Below are 21466 nucleotides of genomic sequence, written 5' to 3'. Positions count from 1 at the left end.
GTTACTGCTGCGTTTCCAGGGCCAGGCTGTACGCTTTGTTTTGGCACATTTTTCCTGACCAAAAGCCAATGTACTCACCACATAATACTCCTCGACATTAGTAACAACAGCATATGAAACCAATATCTGTAAAGATGCCGTTTTGCATGCAAATGGGCTGGAAATACCTTCGAGAAATTCATCAAAAAAAGACAGGGCAATTAAACTCTGGCAGAGGAGATCGGGAGCAAATTCCCTAAAGGCGGTGGGAGGAAGGACGCAAACAGCGCGTACACAGGAGCCTTTTTAAATGCGACGCGTTTGCCTCGAGCCCACTGGATACCTGCCTGTCTGCCTGATGCCCCTCCCAGGAAAGCAGCTTAAGATCTATATTTGCTTTTGAGAGGAAGGCACTGCTTCCTGGAGGGCTGATGCCTGGAGATTTACCGCCATCTAGTGGAGCCACGAGGTATGGCAGCTATGGACGTCCCCTTGGCCTCAAGTGCGAGGCAGAAGTGAGAGCGGTCTATTTCTCATCTTACAATAAAAGATGAGAGAAAGGTTGTGAACTTCATTTTATTATCACCCATTTCGTTCAAAGGAGATGCCATTTGCGTTCCCAGCCATCGATCAACTGGCTTCGCTCAAAGACCAGGCTGAGCTAAATTTGCACGTTCTATTTTATCATCGCAGTGATTGTTAAAAGGTCAAAACCTGCAGCCCCACCCCGCGCACGGATGTACCTAGTTTAACAACAGAGGTTAATTGTATGCAGGGGACAGAAGACCTGAAGACTGGTTAGCAGCCGCAGGGGATGACAGATTGGGTTGAATGGCAACATTCTTTCACTGCCTTTCAAGTTCCAGAACTCAGTGAAATGGTGGCCTACTTGTCTAAACGCTGGAAACCACTTAATTTCTTAGGAAAGAAACCTACTTCCAGCGCCAGATCCCTTTCCATGTCCTCTCCTGTTTTGGAAGAAGTGGACTCGAGGACCTGGAGATTCTTTTCTCTAATAAGAAAAACAATCTGGAGTATTTTGTGGTTCTACCTTTTACTCAGCTCCCTTTGCTTGGTTGACAGGCCAGAGACCACCGATGGAAAGAAAAGAGGGGAGGAAACGTGTGTTTCTTGGGTACCTAGATTGTGATGAAACAATATAGGTGAAACTATATTGTTTTTTCCTCACAACAACCCTCACAGGGTTAGGCCCTCTTGGGAAAGCCTAGGGCAGCTTAGAAGGATATAAAGCCTTAGTTGTAATTCCCCCTTTTCAATACAAAACGTGGCTAATGTTGGTGCAAAGCCATTGGGAAACAACCAACCAAACCTTGCAGAATGTAAATACCCCTAATTCAGTGAGTCATTAGTACACCTGCAACCTCACACTAGGCTTTCCTTGTGATGAAAAGCAGAGAATCAGGCTCTTGGGAGGTAACTCCCTAACTCAGGTGCACATTTTTCAATGTCATTCAGTTTCTGTGCATGAGGATGTTTTCTTCCTCCTCCAAAGAGCGATTTTCTATTGCCCTGCCCCACAGAGCTGTTTCTGGGATTAAGTAAATAATAATTATTAGGTACCAGGTCTTTCCAAGAGATATTATGAACCAGTTCTGTCAAATAAGGAATATTAATTTATTCCCTCCTACAATGAAACCTTGGGTGAATCGTGAAACTGGTTTTAAGATCTCTTCCCTGTCTCACCTGGGCTGCTAAACCCCATTCCAAGGTTGCCACCCCTCTGCCTTTCCGGGTTAGAATCTTAGGGTCAGTGACCCTTCCTGGTTCCTCCTCTCACCCCTGCCACTCACCTCAAAAACTGGGGAAAACACACTGGTCTTAGACACGTGTGGAGAAAAGAAAGAGAAACACATGGAGAAGGGTCAAGTCCATACCCAGTGGACCCAAACCTTGAACCCCAAGTCCAACATGACTAATGTTCACCACTCAGACAGTGAAAGAGTTGCCACCACATCTTTATTGCATCTCCAGGTAAAGAACGGTGAATAACTTATGATACAAGGAACACTCCCCATCCGTAGACAATGCCCACTTACAGAACACAGGAGGTGAACGCAGTGCAAATCTAGTTACAGAGGTTGGAATTCAGATCAGTGACAGGAATGTATAGAAAGAACAGTATACAAATTTCTCTGGGCAAAGAGAACGTGGGCTTGTCCACACTAGTGAGGTCCAGGAGGAAAACTCCTGGTGAAATGCATAGGGGAGATTAGTAGGGAGATGGACTGCAAGTTTGGGAATGAGACAAGGAGAGGTTAGGGACCTCTGCATTGGTGCTGGGGACTCACAGAGGCCTTGTGTCACAACAAAGATGAGGACATTTAGGGTGACCTTTAGACTCTCCTAACCCAGACAAGAAGGGAGGGTCCCAGTAGTTATCTTCCAGTGTCGATTCAGACAGGGAGGGGCTGAGAGGTCTTTGCTATTTTTGCTCAGAGTTGCAGTTCTGCTCTGGGTCAAACAATCCTTGCGAAACCAGCGTTGGTGAGGGCTCTGGAGGCTGAATGAGTGAGCACACAGGTGACCAGAGCTTTAGTCACAGGTAAAGTGACAGGGAATAGTAAGAGGCTAACCCTGAGTTGCCTGATAACCCCACTTATAAGAAGCATCCAAAGTATGAAACAGGAAAAAACTAGAGTGCTGCTAAGAACTGGGGTCTTACTGCCCCCCAGCAACTCCAGAGCAGAACAGTCGTTGAGGCTGGCGGTGCGGCCACATCTTCCCACAATGTTGTATATGGTTTCCTCAGAAGACTCCGATTGTGCCCACATCCCTTCAAGCTCCCCGTTAGTTCTGCGGACTTGGTGTGCTCATCCATTCTTCGGAACGGCTAGCTGCCATTTTTCCTTCCTTCGTAGTCATTGTAAGGGCTGACCCGAGTCTGGGCCCGCGGAATGGAGAAATCCTTTTGGGAGGTCCGATTCTGAAAAGAAAAAGCCATATTGTTTTGTTTTGTTAAAACCCCCTTTCATTTCTGGATATGTCAACAGAACTTCAATCTGGGCAGGACTCTCATTTCCTCCCCCTGAAGCCCTCCCTGTGCCTCACACTCCAATCTTCTGCCCTAAGCCCATAAGGTGCTTGACAGCAAAGCAGACATGCCATCCTTTTAAGGTGGCCATTTAGGGGCCATCAGCGTGGTGCTGGGGCTGCTGATGAAAAAGGAGAAGGAGACCATTTACCTGCAGCTGAAAATGGGTGGTATAAGGGGCATAGACGGTATCGCCTATCTCTTCAAGACCTGAAACAGAGGGAGAGGAGCAATTAAAGTGTTGGGGGCCCCTCCCTTGGGCACCCACCTGTGGTCATCCCGACTGAGTCATTCGCTAAAGCATGACACCTCAGTCATTGAATTGTCTCTCTGGAAGACTGTCAGCTCCATTGGTGGGAGAGGCCCAGGGCCAGGCACAGAGCAAGCACAGTACTGGTTGAATAAATGAATAATGAGCAGCATGTGATCACTATAAGGATGCCTTTCCAAAGCCTCACCTGAGGCAAGCACATTTGAAACTAATGTTCTCAGACAGAGACCTGGCCAGAGGTGTACCTTGAGGGAATCTCACGAGGGATTTGCCTACTTTTTTAACTGCCCAATGAAGGGGAAAAAATTTTTTTTTAATTTTCATTTAAAAGGATCCGAATTTATGAGCAATTGTTTTCTATGGATTTGGGAGAAACCAGAAGGATTTAAACTTGGGAACAGATGAATGAACACATATAATCATCATGAATACCATTTAAAGTAATCCATTTATTTCCCACCAAATGGACCTGTTCAAGTTTCTCAAAACATACCTAAATGACTTCTATATATAAGAGGTTGTGAAGAACATAAGGATTAGCCAGAATGACTCCTGCCCTGTGGCTGACTCTAGAGTAGGGACCACAGGACTGTGACACAAATAACTATGGGATGAGACAGACTGATAAGAGCGCCTAGCAGTTCTCCAGACGCCCGGGGGGAGTGAATACAGACAAAGCTTGAGGAATGGGTGACTCTGAAAAAGAGCAAGAAGGAAGGACTATCAGGCAGAGGACAGACACTCCTTGAGCCAGACACAGAGGCAGGAAAATGATTTGGCTGGTTTGGACTAAGAGCAAAGCTTCAGTGGCCACTGGGTTCTGGCTGTGATAAGCCTCCCCGATGATTTGATCAAAACAGTGGGTAGTGGGGAGCTGGTTAGGTAGGTGACAGGGAAGTTTGGCAGGCAGGGGAGCATCTTAGAGTAAGGTGACAATGGCCCATGGAATGAATGGAAAGAAGGGTTAAAGAAGGAAGACCAGTTAAGAAATGATAACAGTAAGTCTCGGGAGCACAGTGACAGACAGAAGCCATGGAAATAGACAGGAGGGAATGGGTGGGTAAAACACCCCCTCAGGCCCTCCCCTTCCTCTTCAGGCCCCCACGGGCCCAGGAGAAGACCCTCAGCTGCAGGCAGAAGCAGCAGGAGGCTTTGCACCCCAAGCTTTAAGGACAGAAAAATGGCAGCAGCAGCTGAGAACCAGGCTCTGGAGGCCCTTCACTCCTGCCCCAACCCCATCCCCCTGCCCTGATTAGGCCCAGATAGCAATGGAGACCAATAAACAGATCCCTACGGACAAGGGCAGTATCCGGCTATCAGCTTAGCCTCTTTTTGTTACTACCACAACAGAACACCTGGCTACTTACAACTCCAGGCAAGAGTGAAATCAGTTCACTCTTTCATGTCAGATATGATCTCTTCCCTCCCATGGGCCCAAACACATGCAGTAAAATGTAGCTTTTCAGGTTAAATCAGCATCCTTAGAAACTTTATGGAGATTCCTGCTGGTTTATGATAAAAGGGCTTTCTACCTGCTCTGTGCCCTGTGATCGCCACAGGAAATCATGGCTTGACACTATGTGCCCAAATATACAAAGGCCCCATGTTTCCAGAAAGAACGCCCAGTTCTCTTTTATAAAGAACACAATCTCACGAACTTGTCTCTAAGAATTTTTCTAGTCATTCCTTTCCATACCTCTGTTTCATCTAATTTTGATCCAGAGAAACCTATGTGGTGTTGTGTAGATAGTACTGAGTTACAACTCAAGAGGCCAGCTTCTAGTTCTACTTGTTGTTAACTAGCTAGATGACTTTAAGCAAGATATGAGCCTCGGAGACCTTATCTGTTCTGTCAGGGGCACGAGCTGGATAAACTTGCATGTTCCTTCCAGTTACAATACCCTATGATTCTCCCCCGCCTTTCTATAAGGGATTCTCCACCCAGCCAGGCTCTATACCTTGTGTGATTTCTTCTTGAGAGTACGCTCGGTTCTCCACACCGTAGCTCTGCTTCATGAATTGAGGTTTACAAAAAGCATCCTCAACAGGGTAATCCATGGGGTTCTGTTGCTTCGTGAGCAGCTGAAACTCGGGTGCAACATAAACCAAGAGGAAAACCCAGCCATTGGCCACCAAGGCTGAGCTGAGGATGGTATCATCCCACCTGGGGTCAGGGGTAGGGGTGATCAAGAGCAAGGTGATCCATGCCACCCAGAGGGCAATGGAGAGGAACACGGTGAGGTAGATGTGGGCCCCGTGTCTCTTCCAGCCAGTGAAGGGTCCACAGAAGGTGAAGCAGGATGTGAGGAAAGTCAGCGCCATCAAGAAGAGGACGAAGATGAGCAGCATGACAAAGTCCTCATTGCGCCGAGGAGGAGAAAGCTCAGTGAAGATTGCAACGTTGGTCCTGTTCATGGTGAGGACGAGATACTCAATAGCGATGACGTCCTGCACCAGGCTGAGGCCCACAGCCAGGCCCAGCATCACCAGCATGGAGAGCGGCTTCCAGCCGCGCACGAGCTTCGTCAAGTTGAGAGCGTGGACCAGGAGGCAGGAGAAACAGAGGGAGAAGAGGACGCCGAAGAGGAAGAAGCGCGTGGGCCCCGAGCTTCTGTCCAGTGTGATGAGGAAGGCGAAGGTGAGGCCGAAGATCCCCAGCACTCCCAGGAGGAAGAGGAACTGGACCGGGAGTACCTTCCGCCTGTTGGAGTCCTGCACCTTGCAGACGAGGATCAGGAGAGCTAGCATGAAGGCCACGGAGGTCACAGCCCCCACCGCGGCCACTGCTTCCAGGACGATGCCCCAAATTTCATCTGTATCACAAAGTCTGTAGTACCTGGAGTCCAGGTCCTTGCGGCAACCACTAGGGGGTGTGGCCATTGTGATCCTGCAGAGAAGCAAATTGGGGACAGTGGCTGAATCTCCTAACAAACTCAGGCTCAGAGGACTGAGAAAGATTAAGAAAAAATTTTGTATGTTCAGCCAGGGTTTTGCCCGTGAACTTACTACATTAAATAAAGCTACTACCTTTTCTCCACCTGTTGTGTCCGATCCTAAAGGAAGGAACAGATCCTATTTCCTTCCCCACACTTGAACTATATTTAATATGGACCCTGAAGCTAGAGGACCAAGTGCTCTGTTGAGGGGTTTCAGAGTGACAGTTCAAAATCTATGTCACAAGAAACTTCCAGCATTCATGATATTTTTGGCTGGTGCTTTCTTAGGAATTGGTGAACATGGAAATGTCTGTTTCAGACACTAGTTGTGAGCATCCCATTCACTGAAGGATAAAAGGAGCTCTCTGGATAAAAGGGTTTCTCTACAGAAGACGAAATGTTCACTTCTCAGCAGCTAGATTCCCTTCTTCAGCTCTGCTATCATCTATTAGAAGGTTTTTTTTTTCCTGTCCTCAGGGTTTGTAAGGACGGTGCTACTAATTCCAAAGAGTAATGAAGGAGTCTTCCCTGTCATAATGAGCTTTTAATTATATGTGCAATATAACACATACATTCATGTATGAATAAATATTATATTAGGAGAATGTTAGAATAAACTAAATAATATAAGTAACAGCCCTGACTGGCATGGCTCAGTGGGTTGGGTGTCATTCCACAAAGCAAACGGTCACCAGTTTGATTCCCAGTCAGGGCACATGCCTGGGTTATGGGTGTGCCAGAGGCAACCAATTCATGTCTCTTGTGCACATTGATGTTTCTCTCCCTTTTTTCCTCCCTCCCTTTCCCTCTCTCTAAAAATAATAAAAATAAAATCTTAATTTTATATATATACAAATAACAAATAATTTATAGCTTAAATCTATCTTCTTAACTTTTTTATGACATTGGCCCTCCAAGCTTAACTTTGTATTATACAGGCATTCATTCAACCAATATTTATTGAACACCACTCTGTGCCAATCACTATTCCAAATACTTAGTGGGAAAGGGAAAAACAGACCTATTCTCTGCCATGGTACAAGAGACAGACAGACATAATCTGCCACTACTGCCTCAGGCTTCTCTTGGTCTTCCCGCACCACAGGTCTGTCACCTGCAATGTACCTCATGGGAATTACCACATGCAGAGCACAGAGCAAAGTATGGGTTAGGTTCCACCTCTCCAGGGCAGAGAATGAGAAGCAGGAAGGAAAAGAAAGGTAGCCCTGGCTGGTGTGGCTCAGTGGATTGAGCACCAGCCTGCAAAACGAAAGGCTGCTGGTTTGATTCCCTGTCAGGGCACAGGCCTGGGTTGCAGGCCAGGTCCCTCATTAGGGGCATGGGAGAGGCAACCATTGATGAGTTTCTCACACATTCATGTTTCTCTCCCTCTCTTTCCCTCTCTCTAAAAATGAATAAATAAAATCTTTAAAAAAAGAAAAAGAAAAAGAAAGAAAGGCACATGAGCGTCAGACACAGGCAACCGCTGAAATGCAAGTACCCAGAGTCTGACAGGCTTTGCCTACAAGTGTCCACTCTGGAGTGCTGCGGTAGAGGGAGGTGCGGAGGTGCTCCCTTGTCTGTGCCATGGTTACGGCAGAGGAAGAACCCTGTCCAGTTCAAGGGCAGCACCAAGTAGGGGAGGGACCCGGGCCACCCTGTGCCTTTTATGTTCACTCACCTTAGCCTCTCCACTTCACTCCCTCCCAAATTAATTATCAGGGTGGTGTCCGGCTGGCTGGAAAGGAACTTCTCTGACCATCCCTGCCCTTCCCTCTGCTCCTTCCCCACCCCTCAATGTAGAGCTGTTTGTTGACAAGTAGTTGTTACCATAATTACCTGATGATGATGAAGGACTTTGACCCTGGTGACTATAAGTCTTGACAGAGACTAATGAGGTTTTTGCCTAAAGGACAGTTCTGGGGCTGGACAGGAGGACAGTAAGGCAGAGCCCTCCTACACCCAGCTCGGACCTTGAGGCCCCTCACTTTGGGTTCAGCTGTGCAGGAGGGGGTTGTGTTGGGGGTCCCGGCACACACAGACCAGGGTCCGACAGGGACGATGGGCAGTGGGCGTGGAGAGGCAGGAAACCGACTTCCCCCGATTCTGTCTCCACCTCCTACCCCAATCATGCCGGAGAGGAGAAACAGTCCCTGAACTGTTTTTAAAACAATACGTTTTATTTTTTATTTTTAATGTTTAAGTTTTTATTACAGACATTTTCAAACCTACTCAAAAATAAATATAATGGAGGCCTGTGATTCAACACAATAGTTTCAAAAATTATCAATATATCACCAATCTTGCTTCATTAATCTACATCCCCACCTCACTCACTAGGTTATTTTTAAGCAAATCCCAGACATCAGATCATTTTATCTGTAAATATGTACACACATATACATGACAAAAACTCCTTTATAACTTAGCCACACTTAAAAAAATTAACAACAACCCTTTAATATCAAATATCCAGTTGAGGTTTATATTTCCCAATTCTCTCATAAATGTCTTTTTAAAAAGCCCTAGTAAATATTTCCTTTATCTGAGTGACTAATTTTTTGAACTAATTACCCTTCTTAACTGACCTCTATTGGTCCTCTCCACCTGTTCCCCAATGTGACAGGGATTATACAATGGGTCTAAAATGTCCAAAGTACTTCCAGGTTAGTCAGAGGGAAATAAAACTCACCAGGCTCATTAACAAGCAGGTCTGTACTGAAAAGGTACTATGTTGCCCGGAAAATCGCCCCAATGAGGAAAAGACACAGGGAAGGTGGCTGGGAGAGGACAGGGTTTGGGGAGGAAGAGGCAAGCAATCAGCATTTGGGAATATAAACTACCAGGAGCTAAAGATATAGCCTTGGGGAAGAACATAAGGGCTGGAGCAAGAAAAAGAAAATGTAAGGAGTCTAGCAGTTATGTGGACATCATCTGTCTCTAAAGTCAGGTGCAGAGAGACCTAGAGTCCAAGCAAGAATGGACTCACTCCCACAAAGACCAAATGGGGGCAGAGAGAAACCATTTAGTCTTGGACTGCTCTGAAGGGGAGGGAGGACCTCATGACTCATTTGTGCCGCAGTTCAGGCCCAGTTTTATGCACTTTACTCATTAAACCCACACAATTACCTTACCATGTGGCTCACAGGATTATGATCCCTGTCCTACGAGAACGGCAACTGAAGCACAAGTTCGCTGGCTCACCAAAGTCACAGGATTCAAACCCAAATTCTAACTTCAGCACGGTACCTCTTAGCACAACCCCGTACGGCCCCTTGTCTGGTGAGAACTTTAAAGCCAGGAGGGTACCCGCAAGGTAGAAATGGGGTGACAGCGTCAGCTCTCGGGAGCTGCTTTAGGCTTTCAGCATGGCTTAAACCGCTGAGAGCTCAGCCTGCCCTTGTGAGTTGCCCCAGTTCTTCAGCATTATGCATACCCTCAACGTGCTGCACGGTGAGGAAATGATTATTTGCACACCGGCTGTGTGTGCTCTACTAGAGCAGGCAAGGCAGGAAAGGAGGTTCTGCAGAAGACCGAATGTGGGGCAGGGGGCATCCCAGGTCTCCCCGTTTGTGAACCCAGGCCAAGGTAAGGTCTCACCACTGAGTTGGGAAATGGCTGAAGAAATCTCTATCCCCCTTTAACCAGCCCATCATCCACATCCTAGCACTTCTGCCTCTTCAATGGCTCTTGGCTGTATCGCCCACCATCCTCTCCACGTGGACCACCTTTGTCTGCAGGCCTGCCATCACTGAGCCCCTCTATCTGTGGCCAGGGAAGGAGCCATAACCCTGCACAGCCAGGGTAAGGCTCTGCATCCTCAGCCCCTGCCTGCCTCTCCTGCCTCCTGGCTTGTCACCACACCCTCCTCTGAGTCGCCAGTATATGAACTTCTCGTCACTCCACCAAAGAAGCCCTGGTATCTCCCTTCAAGCATGCTGTCCCATCTGCATGGAACATCCTCCCAGCTCCTCCACCCCCTTCATCTGACTTAGAGGCCCCTTCTTCCAGGGCACCCCCCATGATGCCCAAGTCTAGTGAGACACAGGTCCCTTGAATTCCCAGGGGGCGTCCACGTTTCCTACCACAGCACTAGTCACGCAGCACCCCCATGCCTGTTGGGAAGTCTGCATCTCCCTCTCTGTAGAGGAGGAGTTATTAAATGTATCTCCCAGCCTCTACCCCGGCACCTGACCAGCCAGGATGGGTGAGGAGAAGAGGAGGGACTGGAGGGTGGGCTGAACTTCACAGGCCTGTCTGCTGCCCTTAATCCAACCCCCCACCACTTGCTCCCATCCTCCTTCCCAAGCAGGCTGTCTAAAATCGCACTTTGGGTCCGAAGCTAGGAGCTCTGGGCCATGTCTGAAACCCTGCTCCTTTCTAAGTGAGTCCAGGTGTTGCCTAGGAGACGGTGAATCCTGAGGCTTTCCCGGGCAAGCAGAGAGGAATTTATTGGACTGCAGTCATTCGCTCCCACCCAGTTTCCTGATGACTAAGCCCTGCACTTTGGAGGAAGATGGTTACGTTTTAGTGGCCTGGGAAACAAGGATAGGACTTTTGAGTCATAAGGGTGAGACCCTTTTCACTTATTACGGTGGCTCACTCAGCTACCTACCTGCTGTCCGATAATCCAAGGGCACCCACAACTGAGACCCTGAGATCACTTGGCGCTGCCTTAACCCTTCTGGAATGAGTCAGGGCATTGACAGAAAAGTTAAGAAAAAAAAGAAATAAAGAAAGATGAGGGTGGGGGAGAACAACCAGAGGAAGAGGTGGGGGAGGAAGAGAGGCTGGCAGGCAGGCAGGCAGGGAGGGAGGGAGGGAGGGAAGGAGGGAAGAAGGAGAGGCAGGGAAGGAGGGGGAAAGTCACTTATTGAGCTCAATTCCAAACTCTCCCTTTACTCTGCCCCTTTAGGAGGAAGGGGTTTCAGCTGCCTCCACATGCAGTGGACACTGTCTCCTGGATCCTCCATCCTCTCTGTAAAATGAGGGCAGGTGCTGAACTAGGTGGTCTGAGCTCATGTCAAGCTCCACTGTTCATCCCTCTGGCGGCTCCTTGTAGACAATTTCCAAACCCCTCCCTCCCTCCCCCTCATCTTCCTCCCTGCCCCATGTCCTGTTACTGAAAGAATAAGCACAGCAAACTCTTAACCCAGCCCCAGCCCAGGGCTGGAGGTGAGGTGGAAGGGTCTGAGTGCAGGCCAAGGAGGACGGCCACCTGCAGGACAAAGCCACAGGATGCTGGAGCAGTACTGACCCCTCCCGAGACCTTGATCCATATGTGGCATTGACTGGTTTACAAGGACAAAGGTGAGCATGTGATGGGTCTCTGCAGTCCTCCCCTGGAGTATCTGAGCAGGAATTACTTGGGGCCCTGAACCTAACCAATAGCTGATCTTATCTTCCTCTTTAAGAGATTTATCTATTTATCTTACTTACCTGTCATCTAAAAACAGAGAACAAAACCTTCCTCTGGACTGCCTGCAGAACGACACCAAGTAACTTAGGTGTTTGCTGACACTGAGCCTTCACAGCATCCTAGCCAGGTAAATTTGTGACTTTCTAGTATTTTATTTTCCTCTCTGCCCCTGAATTGCCACAATCAATCAGTATAATTATGAATAAAAAGAATGACTACTACCGCCACACACTGATTGCTCTTATGAGCCAGGCACATGCTTAGCACCCATATATTTTTATACATATTCTCTCATTTACAAGTTTTTGTACCTTTTCTCATTTGATATTCCTACAACTCATTTTATAGGTGAGACGGCTGCACCTTAGACGAAGTTACATGTCCCATGCCACATAGTTAGGAAGAATATCCCTTTAGGAGTTTAATCATAACTTAATCTGTCATTTCATCTCTAAATCACTGTTATGATCTCAGAAGCTTTCCTTCCCGACTCCAGCCTCTCTCCATTAAATCACCTCTGAGAAGTCTTCAAAACAAGCAGTCCACCTTTCTGTCAATCAACAAACACGTGAGTGCCTCCTTACTGTCAGGTGCTATGTTAAGTGTGCAAGTCACACAGATCACAAGTGGGCTGCTGGTGGAAGAACCAATAGTCACACAGACATACAAATAAGGAGTTACTGAGTGTATAGGGGTTAAAAAAAAAAAAAAAAAAAAAAAAAAAGATAGCTTAAGCAAGGAAATCAGGGAGATGAGGAATGAATGATGGGCAGGAAATGGTGAGAGAGTTTTAAGAAAGTAGGAGAACTAGGGCTTGGGGAATGAAGGAGTCTAGGTTAATTTCCAGATTTCTAGCTGAGGCAACTGAATGGGACTTAGGAATACAGGCTTATGAGGGAAGATGCCAAGTTTAGCTTTGTTGAATCTAAGATGACTATGGGACATGCAGTTGGAAGAATCCAGGAAGAACTAACACCAAGTTCTCAGAGTTGACTCTGGGCCATGCGTGGTTTCCTTTAATCCCCACACGACCCTATTATTATGCCCCCTTTTTACAGTTGAGGAAATTGAGACACAGAAAAATGAAATCACTTGCCCAAGATCACAGGGCTCTGAAAAGCCAGGCTCCTAGGCACCAGTTTGAGCTGACCCCTCTGCACTTGGACATGTCGGTCTGAGGCTCAGGAGAGGTTTGGTCTCTACCCACAGAGTGGTCCCATATGAGGCACCTGATGTCTTGAAAGGAGACCTGATCACACAGGGAGCACAGGCAGTGAACAAGGGCCAAGGACAGAACCATGGGAACACCATCTCATCAAAGCAGGAGCCAGCAAAGGATGTTAAAAAGAAAGTATTGGGGGGTAGAAAAAGAAATAAGCCCAGGTCGTTTCCCAGAAGCCAAGGAGCAGTTTCCCAAAAACAACTGGTCAGTGGAGTTAAGCACTTCAGGGGGAGCAAAGAGAAGGCCTGGGAAGGGGTCTTTGAATTTAGCTGTTAAAAAGCATATTAGCTCTCTTTTGTCTATTATAACAGATTCAGCCTCAATTTGAGCTTCAAAGCTTTTTTCCAGCAGGTCCCCCCACCCATCTCCTCCTGCCTTCCTAACTCCTCTCTCCACCCCTATGCATGGTAGGTAAACCTTCCAAGAGTGTTTTTTCTATCTCATAGGGACCTGGGGCTCATCTCAGACCTTCTTGGACAAAATCACCCTCTTTGCTTCAGCACACGCATTATCCTCCTAGCCAGAAAGACCCTACCTCTCCTATTCACAATCCATTTACCATATTTCTTCAAAACTTAGCCCAAATCTTTTTTTTTTAATAATTTATTTATTTATTTGTTTGTTTTATTTTATTTTTTAGAGAGAGGGGAAAGGAGAAAGAGAGGAAGAGAAACATCACTGTGTGGTTGCCTCTCGCTTGCGCCCCTAACTGGGGACCTGACGTGCAACCTAGTCATGTGCCCTGACTGGGAATCGAACCAGTGACACTTGGCTCGCAGGCCAATGCTCAATCCACTGAGCCACAGCAGCCAGGGCTTAGCCCAAATCTTGAAGGTTTTTTAAAACTATTAGTCCTGTCTCATTTTAAATGTGTAGGTCTCTTCATAGCTTTTTTTTTTTTTTTTTAAATCCTCACCCGAGGATATGTTTATTAATTTGAGAGAGAGAAATGTCGATCACCTGCTTCCCATATGCATCCTGACCAGGGGTTGAACCCACAACCTGTTGGTGTATGGACGACACTCAACCAACGGAGCCACCTGGCCAGGACTCTTCATAGTTCTTAGAATTAACTATTTCTTGGCACTCCAGATTCTCCATATATATATGTTATATATTACACTTTAATATCAGTGTTCACTCGTCTATCAGATGACAAGCTTCTTAAGGATTAAGGAAATAGAGCAAACCTTCTGTTTGTTGGTACCCCCTCACTATGTGCTCTGCGCAGTGGCTGCTGAGCAATGTTTTGGACTGAAACTGACCGTTGAATATTTACTCAAAGCAAGTTATTTATTAGCAAGTGTGAGTAATTGGGAGGAAGAATTTTTAAAGATGAATCTGTGCTGATCCTCCTGTTTTTATCTGGGCTGAGTTCTAAGGCAAGGGTGGAGTCCCACAAAAATTTCTTTGCCCTCTATGAAGGATTAGTTATAATTGGAAATTGTCTCCAAGGAAATCTCCAGATCCCCTGTTCTGAGTAGCCATCCATATTCTGATGACATAAAAGTCATGCATCATGGCAACAGTTTATGAATAACATCTGACTAACATCATTAAATTGATGTAGTAACCGAGAGAAAACAAACTATCATATCACCATAGGCAGATTTAAACAAATGTAACAACAGTGTTCATCCTAATTTCTTCACTTTCAAGTAGTTCCCTGGGGGTATTGTCATCTCCCTCTAGTCTAAACAAAGCATGTGAACTTTAGATTAATGTACAATAAATTACTGGAATATAAAATAAAATACTGAAAATCATTTTTTTAAAAAAGAAAAACTTAAGATTTTGAGTGAAATTTTCCATCTCTTAGGCCAGAATTTTCATAAGTGAAATTTCTAGAAAATAGGTGGGCGGATAAACTGAAGTCTTCTACTGGTACACCACCCCAAAGCTCTCAAAGACACCTTCTTTTAAATATTTTATTTCAAGATGTAATGGTAACATATTCATGTTTGATCCAACAAGCCCCATGCTGAATCTATGATCTCTCCTTGCAAGCCTGTATGTCTAAGCCCTGAGAATGGCACTACTATCCACTGAGTGGCCTAGTAGAGCTAAAAGTACAATACAGACTATCTAATGTGGAAGAGGGTGGAGACAGTAGAATACATAGCCAAAAAATTAGATGACAATAGCAAGCAACTGTTAGTACAATAAATGTAAATTACCATTTTTTTTAATTTGAAAAAAGACTAAATTAAACTATACTATACCTACAAGAACAACAGGACTCCAAAAAGTTGAAAGCAAAAGGAAGGAAAAATGAAAATAAATGCAAAAAAAAAGCAACAATAATACTTAATGCTTATTTAGCAGGTATTATGCATCACATACAAAGTTAAATCACTTGCTCAAGATAAGACAATTAAGAAAGAATTGAGGTATTAATATCAACACAAAATGTGGTCAAGGCAAAAGGGTATTATACGCTCATTTATAATAATCAGGATACTTCACATTGAAGACACAACCATCATAAACTTTTTGTACTGAATAACATAGCACCAAACCCATAAAGCAAAACTACCAGAAATACAAGGAGAAATCAAAAGAAATACCAGTTAGAGGAGACTTTAATACATTTTTGTCAGTCTTCAGCAGACTAAATAGAAAAAAAATAAGAATATGCTAATTTTTATATATGGTCTAAGAATATTTTAATCAAAATATTTTCTCTATATCTTATTAGATCTCTAATATTAACCATATAGTTCAGATCCTCTATGTCTGTGGTCAGCAAACATTTTTCTGTAAATAGTTTAGGCGCTGCAGGCCATACGTTTGTAGCTGAAGCAGCTATAGATAATGCATCAGCAAATGAGTATAGCTGTGTTTCAATAAAACTTTATTTACAAAAAGAGGCTGAGGGATGTGTTTGGCCATGGACCTAGCTTACTGACCCCCTGCTCCATATGACTGCTTCTATGAAAGTCGTCTTGGAACATTTACCAAAAAAAAAAAAAAAGAAAGAAAAAACAGCAAATTTTAGAACACAAAAATTAAAAAAAATCTGAAATCCTAAAATAAGAAATGTACAGACTATATATTTTGACCACAAAGCAATAAAAAATAGGAATAAAAGTAGAAAGAAACACAACAAACTGCTCAGAAAAATCTGAGACCCTTCAAGGAAAAACACTATTCAATTCATTGTTGTTAAAGGTTCTATTAGAGCAACCGGTCATTTCCTGACCATTTCCTCAACTCAATCTGTGGATTTTTAAATAGCAATGGACCTAAAGACCAAGTCGCAGAATGAGAAAAATAAAATCACCCAGTCAAAATTCTTCTTCACATCCTGTTACCTTCAGTTCCCACTAGAGTGAAATACAAAGGCTGGCAGATCCACTGGGGCCGGCCAGGGCACACGTGCCGATAAAGAGGGGCTAGAATCTCCGCCTGGGACGGAGCTGGGGGCCTTCGCAAGTCCTCTTAGGAGGAATGCAAGGCCCAGGCCCTTGCTTCCTCCTGTAGAGTCAGGAGGAGAAATCAGCCTTCCTGACTCAAGTTGAGAGCACTTCCCAGGCATGTTCTGCTCATTCCATTTGCCCTTGGAGCACACACCTCTCCACACCCTGGAGGAGCCTTTCAGTCTCCGAAGGAACAGCTCTCCCAACCCTTCCTCCCCCTCCTTCCTTCCCTCTCCAAAGGGCAGCCAGCACACACAGCACTGGAGGCAAGAGAGCCCTGGCTCCATCCTCACCCCTCCACACCCCCGGCCATTGCATCTGAAGTGGTTCAAGTATTCCCCTTCAGGAATAAGCCCACAGCAGCAGATGATTCAGCTAAACCCTTCAGCAGATGTGGCATTTACAAACCCTTTGAGGAGAAAAATCACCCTGGAAAGAAGTCAGGAATGAAAGCCCTTCAAATTCCTTGAATCTGAGCAAAGCAGACTCCCCCTGTGTGCCAGCCCTTCCTTCTCCCGCCCCGGATGGCGTGAGGGCCTTCAGGGACAGCTTCGGGGCCATTCCCGAGTCCTGTTTAGTTGCGCAGAAGGTGGGCTCTTGCTGGACATCTGCTGGGGTTCCTGAGCAACTCAAGGGAGAGCGGAGAAGAGACCGCTGTGGAGCGGAGGGGTCGGTCCTACACTCACAAGAGAATCTACTTCCCAAAATTCAGAAGGACACGCTTGTTGCGGAAGGGCAAAAGAATTGAACACTTTTCAGTAACTGAGAAGAATAGCAATTGTCACCATCTTTCTCCTCCTGGTCCCCCACCCCCACCCCCCGTTTTCACCCCTCTCCGCCCCAGTCCCTTCCCTTCCTCTAAAGTCTTTCTCCCCCTTTTCTCCTCGTCTGGATCCCAGAACTGTTCACCCGCCTGGCCAGGATTCCTCCTACTGAGAGTGTGTGCAACGTGTCTGAAACTACTACCTGATATTCATTTTGCTCTCCGCCTCTATTTAAGCCTGGGAAGCGCAGAAAGAAAGAAAATAGTCTGCGTTGGGTTAAACTAGAGGAATTTCTTTCTTGGGATTCGCTTCTGCTCATAGTCAGCTGTAGTGCCCATTACTAGGCTTGCTCTGGTACCCCACCCCTGCCGACCCCGCTCTCCCCCGCCAGGATTTACATCCGGAGGCGGGGCGCGCTCCGGCCTCCGTGCGCCTCACTTACCCTGTGCCTTGGCTTTGGGCGCTTGGACTCGCGCTGCTTCCCGCGCGTTCGAGGGAGCCCTGGGCCCCTTGATGCTGAGGAGCCCGCGAAAGCAATCGATGCCGCCCTCACGGCGCCAAGCAGTTATAAAGGCGGCTGTCGCCGGAGGGAGGGAGCGAACGAGGAGGTGAGCAGTGGGACAAGGGGCGGGAGAGGGTCAGGGTAGAGGACACGCCTATTCCAGTTCCCCGGCCCGGCGTCCTGTTATGAAAATAAAGTCCTCCGCGCTAGGGAATGAACCAAAAACCGCCTGACGTCAGCGACACAGTCACCCTCGAAATTGGGTTGGGGGGGTGGGCACCTCGGTCCCTCCCTCCCAGCTTAGCCGACTGCTCCGAGACCAGCGCTCCGGCTGGTCCCCGGGCTCCGGGTAAAGAAAGGGGCCAGCGCGGACCGCTCCTTCTCAGTCCTGAGAGCTGTCACCTCCGAGCTGGAGCCACACCCCGCTCCCTGCCTGGCACTCCTGTCCCCGAAGGGCGAAGGCTAGCCAGGTTGTAGCACCTATTTTAATTTCGGTGTGGGGGGACGGAATACAGGTTTATTTACCGTGTTCATTCGAGTAAAGAGCACGAAGAGCTGGACCCAGGGTGGCCCTTTCCTGTCTCCCCACCGCTCTCACCCCAGCAGAGCAGGATGGGAAACCGGGGGGCCGGAAAGAAGGAGGCGGCCCCCTGTCCCAGGGCCCACCAGCCCGAGCGAGGTCGAGACCAAGGAGAACTTCCTGGGGGTCCAGAGTTGGCCGGCGGCTCCACTTGTTAGTACAGTCCTCGGATGGGAACCATTAGTGCTGCCCCGCAGGCGGAGAGATCATTATCTCTCTCTACTTCCCTAACTGCCTCTCTCAAAGCCTCACAATGCAGGTTGAGAATGGGGATGCCAGATAAAATATGAAATAAAGGAATTTGCCTTTGGTATCTGGTTCCCCCTCCCTCTGGCTGCCCACTCCTCTTCCATTATCAAGCCAATCCTACTGAAACTTGTCTTTGTTTACTTGTCAAACAATCCTTAAGTGGCTGCCCACACAGTGTCAGGGCTCAGGCATGGCTCTACCCCACTGCCCCAGGGAGGGGGATTCTGTGCTATTGAGGTGCCCATCAGCACACCTGGTAAACTAACCTGTGTTACTGTGCATGTGAATTAACCTGGGAAGGACCAGGGCTTCCCAGCTTTCTTGTCACTTGTTTTAAAATGTGACTTTTTGGAGAGAATACCTCCACTTTTGGGAGATTTTTATTTCACTCCCAAGAAACTACAGCCAATGCCTTGAGTCTTTGAATACCTCCCTTAAGGTCTGCAGCCGACAGGTCTGTAAGCCCCCTTCTCCTTTCATAGAGCCCGTAAGGGTGTGTGTGTGTGTGTGTGTGTGTGTAGGAGAAACTGAGAAGTTAGGGGGACTGAAAAAGACAGTGCTTTTTCATGTGTGCCATCTGCCACATCAGGTATTCTCTCTGGACCTCAGTTTCCTCCTCTGTTAAAGAAGAAAGCTGAACTAGACCAGCCATGTCCACAGATAGGTTGTTAAGCCCACAACAGCAAGCCACAATTATAATGTTAAATTTTCTAGCGGCTACATTAAACAAAGTAAAAAGAAACAGGGGGATTCATTTTAATAATATATTTTATTTAACCCAATAGATCCTGAACATGATCGTTTTAGCATATAATCAATCTTTTAAAAAATATTGATGAGCTATTTTACATTCTTCATTTCAAATTGATCTCGAACGTCCAGTGTGTATTTTATACTTACAGCCCTTGCCAGTGTGGAATAGCTAGCCATACTGCAAATGCTCAAAAGCCCCTCGTGGCTACTGGCTCCCACGGGACAGAGCAGGACTAGCGGTCTCTAAGGGCTCTTCCAGCTCCACACTGCAGGAGCCTGAATCACTATGCCTACGGTGACCTTCACGGCATCAAGAAAAAGGTGAGATGGGAGTGAAAGCATAGGGAACATGACTTCGAGGGATTCTTTCCCTATCCCCCAACCACTCCCCAAGACAAGAAACCTCTTGAGAAAGGATGAGTGTGTTTTGTTTTTCCTGTTGCTCCTTATTCTCTGGGTGACGTCTCTCTGGCCCGTCCAGGGCGGTGTATGTGAGAGCTTTGTGGGGATACTTATTTTAAAGTGCTGCCTTCTGTCACCTGCACCCATTATTCTTCACTTTGCCATTGACTTTGGATTTCCCGCCTTGTTTTCTTAGCTCCCTCTCTTCTGCCCTCCCTTTAACCTCTTTTTCTCCTCCCATTCCTTTATCAATACACCAGCCCAGCACCACGCCAGGACTTGGGTGAGGCACCTAGAATGCATCATTTAAGGGGACACTGATCCTTGAGATTGGGCCCCTCCTCACATTGTGAGGACGGGGTGCCTCGCTTGCCTTTGCTAGCACCAGCCCTGCCCCAGAGCCCCATGGGGTCTGCAGTCTGGGAGGTGGGGCGGAAACTGGCAGAGGGGGATAGTTGAGTAATTTTGAGGTGTCCCTGAGGGGTACCGGGAGGGGGCCAGTAGGTGGAATAGTTCATTTTCTGGTAAAATTGTCTGGAGAACAAGATTGAGGCCCTTGGAAATCAATGGAAGAAACAGTATAAAAGGAGTCTGGAAACCCAGGTATAACTCCAACTCTAGTTATCCTCCTTTGAGTGTTACCTGGCTTCAAGTGACAGGTAGCATTGTTGAGGGACACAGAAGATAAGCTCACATGATTGGAAATGAGGAGATGAGAAGAGAGGGAGCCTTACAATAAGGTGCCTTTTTCCTCCTAAAAGGGAGGCTGGTCTGCTACTGCAGAAGCCTTCATTCAGCAGGAAGGCCAGTAAGGGGGTCATTTTCCAGGAGGTTGGTCTGGGTCAGCTGCAATCTGGGAGCCCCAGAACTGAGTCCCTGCAGACACCTCTCTTACAGACCCCACCAACCAACACCAAAACGGCCCCCACTTTTTTAATAATTTCTATTTACTGATTTTTAGAGAGGCAGGGAGAGGGAAACATGGATGTGTTGCTCTACTTATTTATGCATCATTGATTGATTCTTGTATTACATGTGCCAGAGGAACCCAAGGACCACGCCTGGGCATGGAAGGCCACAGCCAACACTCCCCACAGAATTCAGGGTAACCCTCAGGGAAGACGAGAGCCATTAAGGATGAAGAAGAGTTTTTCAAATGGAGAGGGAAGAGGGGTGAGGAAGAGGTATTCCAGACTGAGAGGACAGAACTAGCAAATTCATAGAGGGGCGGAACATGGAGCGCGAGCACAAAGTGCGTGCAGTGGGCATGCGCAGTGGGCAGATTGCGCGTGGAGCCCCGGACTCCTCTTGGAAGCAGGAGGGTGTTGAAGCATGAAGCCAGGGCAGTGGCCCTAAATCCAGTGACTGGTATCCTTATAAGAAGAGAGATACACAGACACAGAGAGCAAGGCCATGGAAAGACAGAGACGGAGACTGGAGTTCTACTGTCACCAACCAAGGAACAGTAAGGAATGACGACAGCCACCAGAAGCTAAGGGAGGGGCATGGGATACTTTCTCCTTCAGAGCCCCAGCAGGAACCAATTCTGGCCTCCAGAACTGTGAAAGAATAAACTTCTGTTGTTTTAAACTGCTGTTCTGTTTGTGATACATTGTTTTGTTTTGTTTTTACATTTTATTTATTTATTTTTTAGGGAGAGAGAGAGGAGGGGAGGGAGAAAGAAAGGAAGCGAAACATCCATCAGTTGTCTCCCACACCCTGACCAGGGACCAAACCTGCAACTTAGGCATGGGCCCTAAATGGGAATCGAACCAGCACCCCTTCGCTTTGCGGCATAATGGCCAATCAACTGGGCCACACCGGTCAGGCCCACTTTGTGATATTTTGTTATGGAAGCCTGGGAAATTAATACACCTCTGAAATGTAGGCAGTTTTGCATATGCTAGAGGGTTTTGTG

General features: G+C 46.9%; 1 protein-coding gene and 1 long non-coding RNA gene across 4 annotated transcripts; one reads left to right on the top strand and one right to left on the bottom strand.

The window, feature by feature from the left end:
* Positions 1-1937: 1937 nt before the first annotated feature.
* Positions 1938-17760, bottom strand: GPRC5A (G protein-coupled receptor class C group 5 member A). 3 transcript variants are annotated; one of them, XM_090272868.1, is made up of 4 exons: positions 17505-17753; positions 5261-6189; positions 3183-3241; positions 1938-2923 (listed from the first exon to the last, which is right to left on the bottom strand). In XM_090272868.1, exons 2-4 carry the CDS (start codon positions 6180-6182, stop codon positions 2831-2833), a joined length of 1074 nt encoding a protein of 357 aa, XP_090128994.1. In that variant the 5' UTR covers positions 6183-6189; positions 17505-17753; the 3' UTR covers positions 1938-2830. The 3 variants fall into 3 exon arrangements, with proteins under 3 accessions (XP_090128994.1, XP_090128995.1, XP_090128996.1); XM_090272869.1 differs by lacking the exon at positions 17505-17753 and adding an exon at positions 16194-16338; XM_090272870.1 differs by lacking the exon at positions 3183-3241 and having other exon boundaries at positions 17505-17760.
* On the top strand, positions 17475-21158 carry LOC150011420 (uncharacterized). Its single transcript, XR_016510443.1, has 2 exons — positions 17475-17670; positions 20591-21158. It is a non-coding gene; the product is annotated as an uncharacterized LOC150011420 (long non-coding RNA).
* Positions 21159-21466: the final 308 nt, after the last annotated feature.

The sequence above is a fragment of the Furipterus horrens genome, unplaced genomic scaffold, assembly GCF_987537825.1.
Source record: "Furipterus horrens unplaced genomic scaffold, mFurHor1.1.pri manual_scaffold_4, whole genome shotgun sequence".
In the NCBI taxonomy this organism is placed as follows: domain Eukaryota; kingdom Metazoa; phylum Chordata; class Mammalia; order Chiroptera; family Furipteridae; genus Furipterus; species Furipterus horrens.
Note: the sequence above shows the minus strand (reverse complement) of the source record. Positions and strands in the feature narration are given on the sequence as shown.

Excerpts from the sequence above, each read along its gene's own strand:
- GPRC5A (XM_090272868.1), bottom strand. The coding sequence starts at position 6,182 with ATGGCCACACCCCCTAGTGGTTGCCGCAAGGACCTGGACTCCAGGTAC. Across the intron at positions 3,242-5,260 it reads TCAAGAAGAAATCACACAAG|GTCTTGAAGAGATAGGCGAT; the intron begins GTATAGAGCCTG and ends CCTCTGTTTCAG. Across the intron at positions 2,924-3,182 it reads CCACCCATTTTCAGCTGCAG|AATCGGACCTCCCAAAAGGA; the intron begins GTAAATGGTCTC and ends TTTTCTTTTCAG.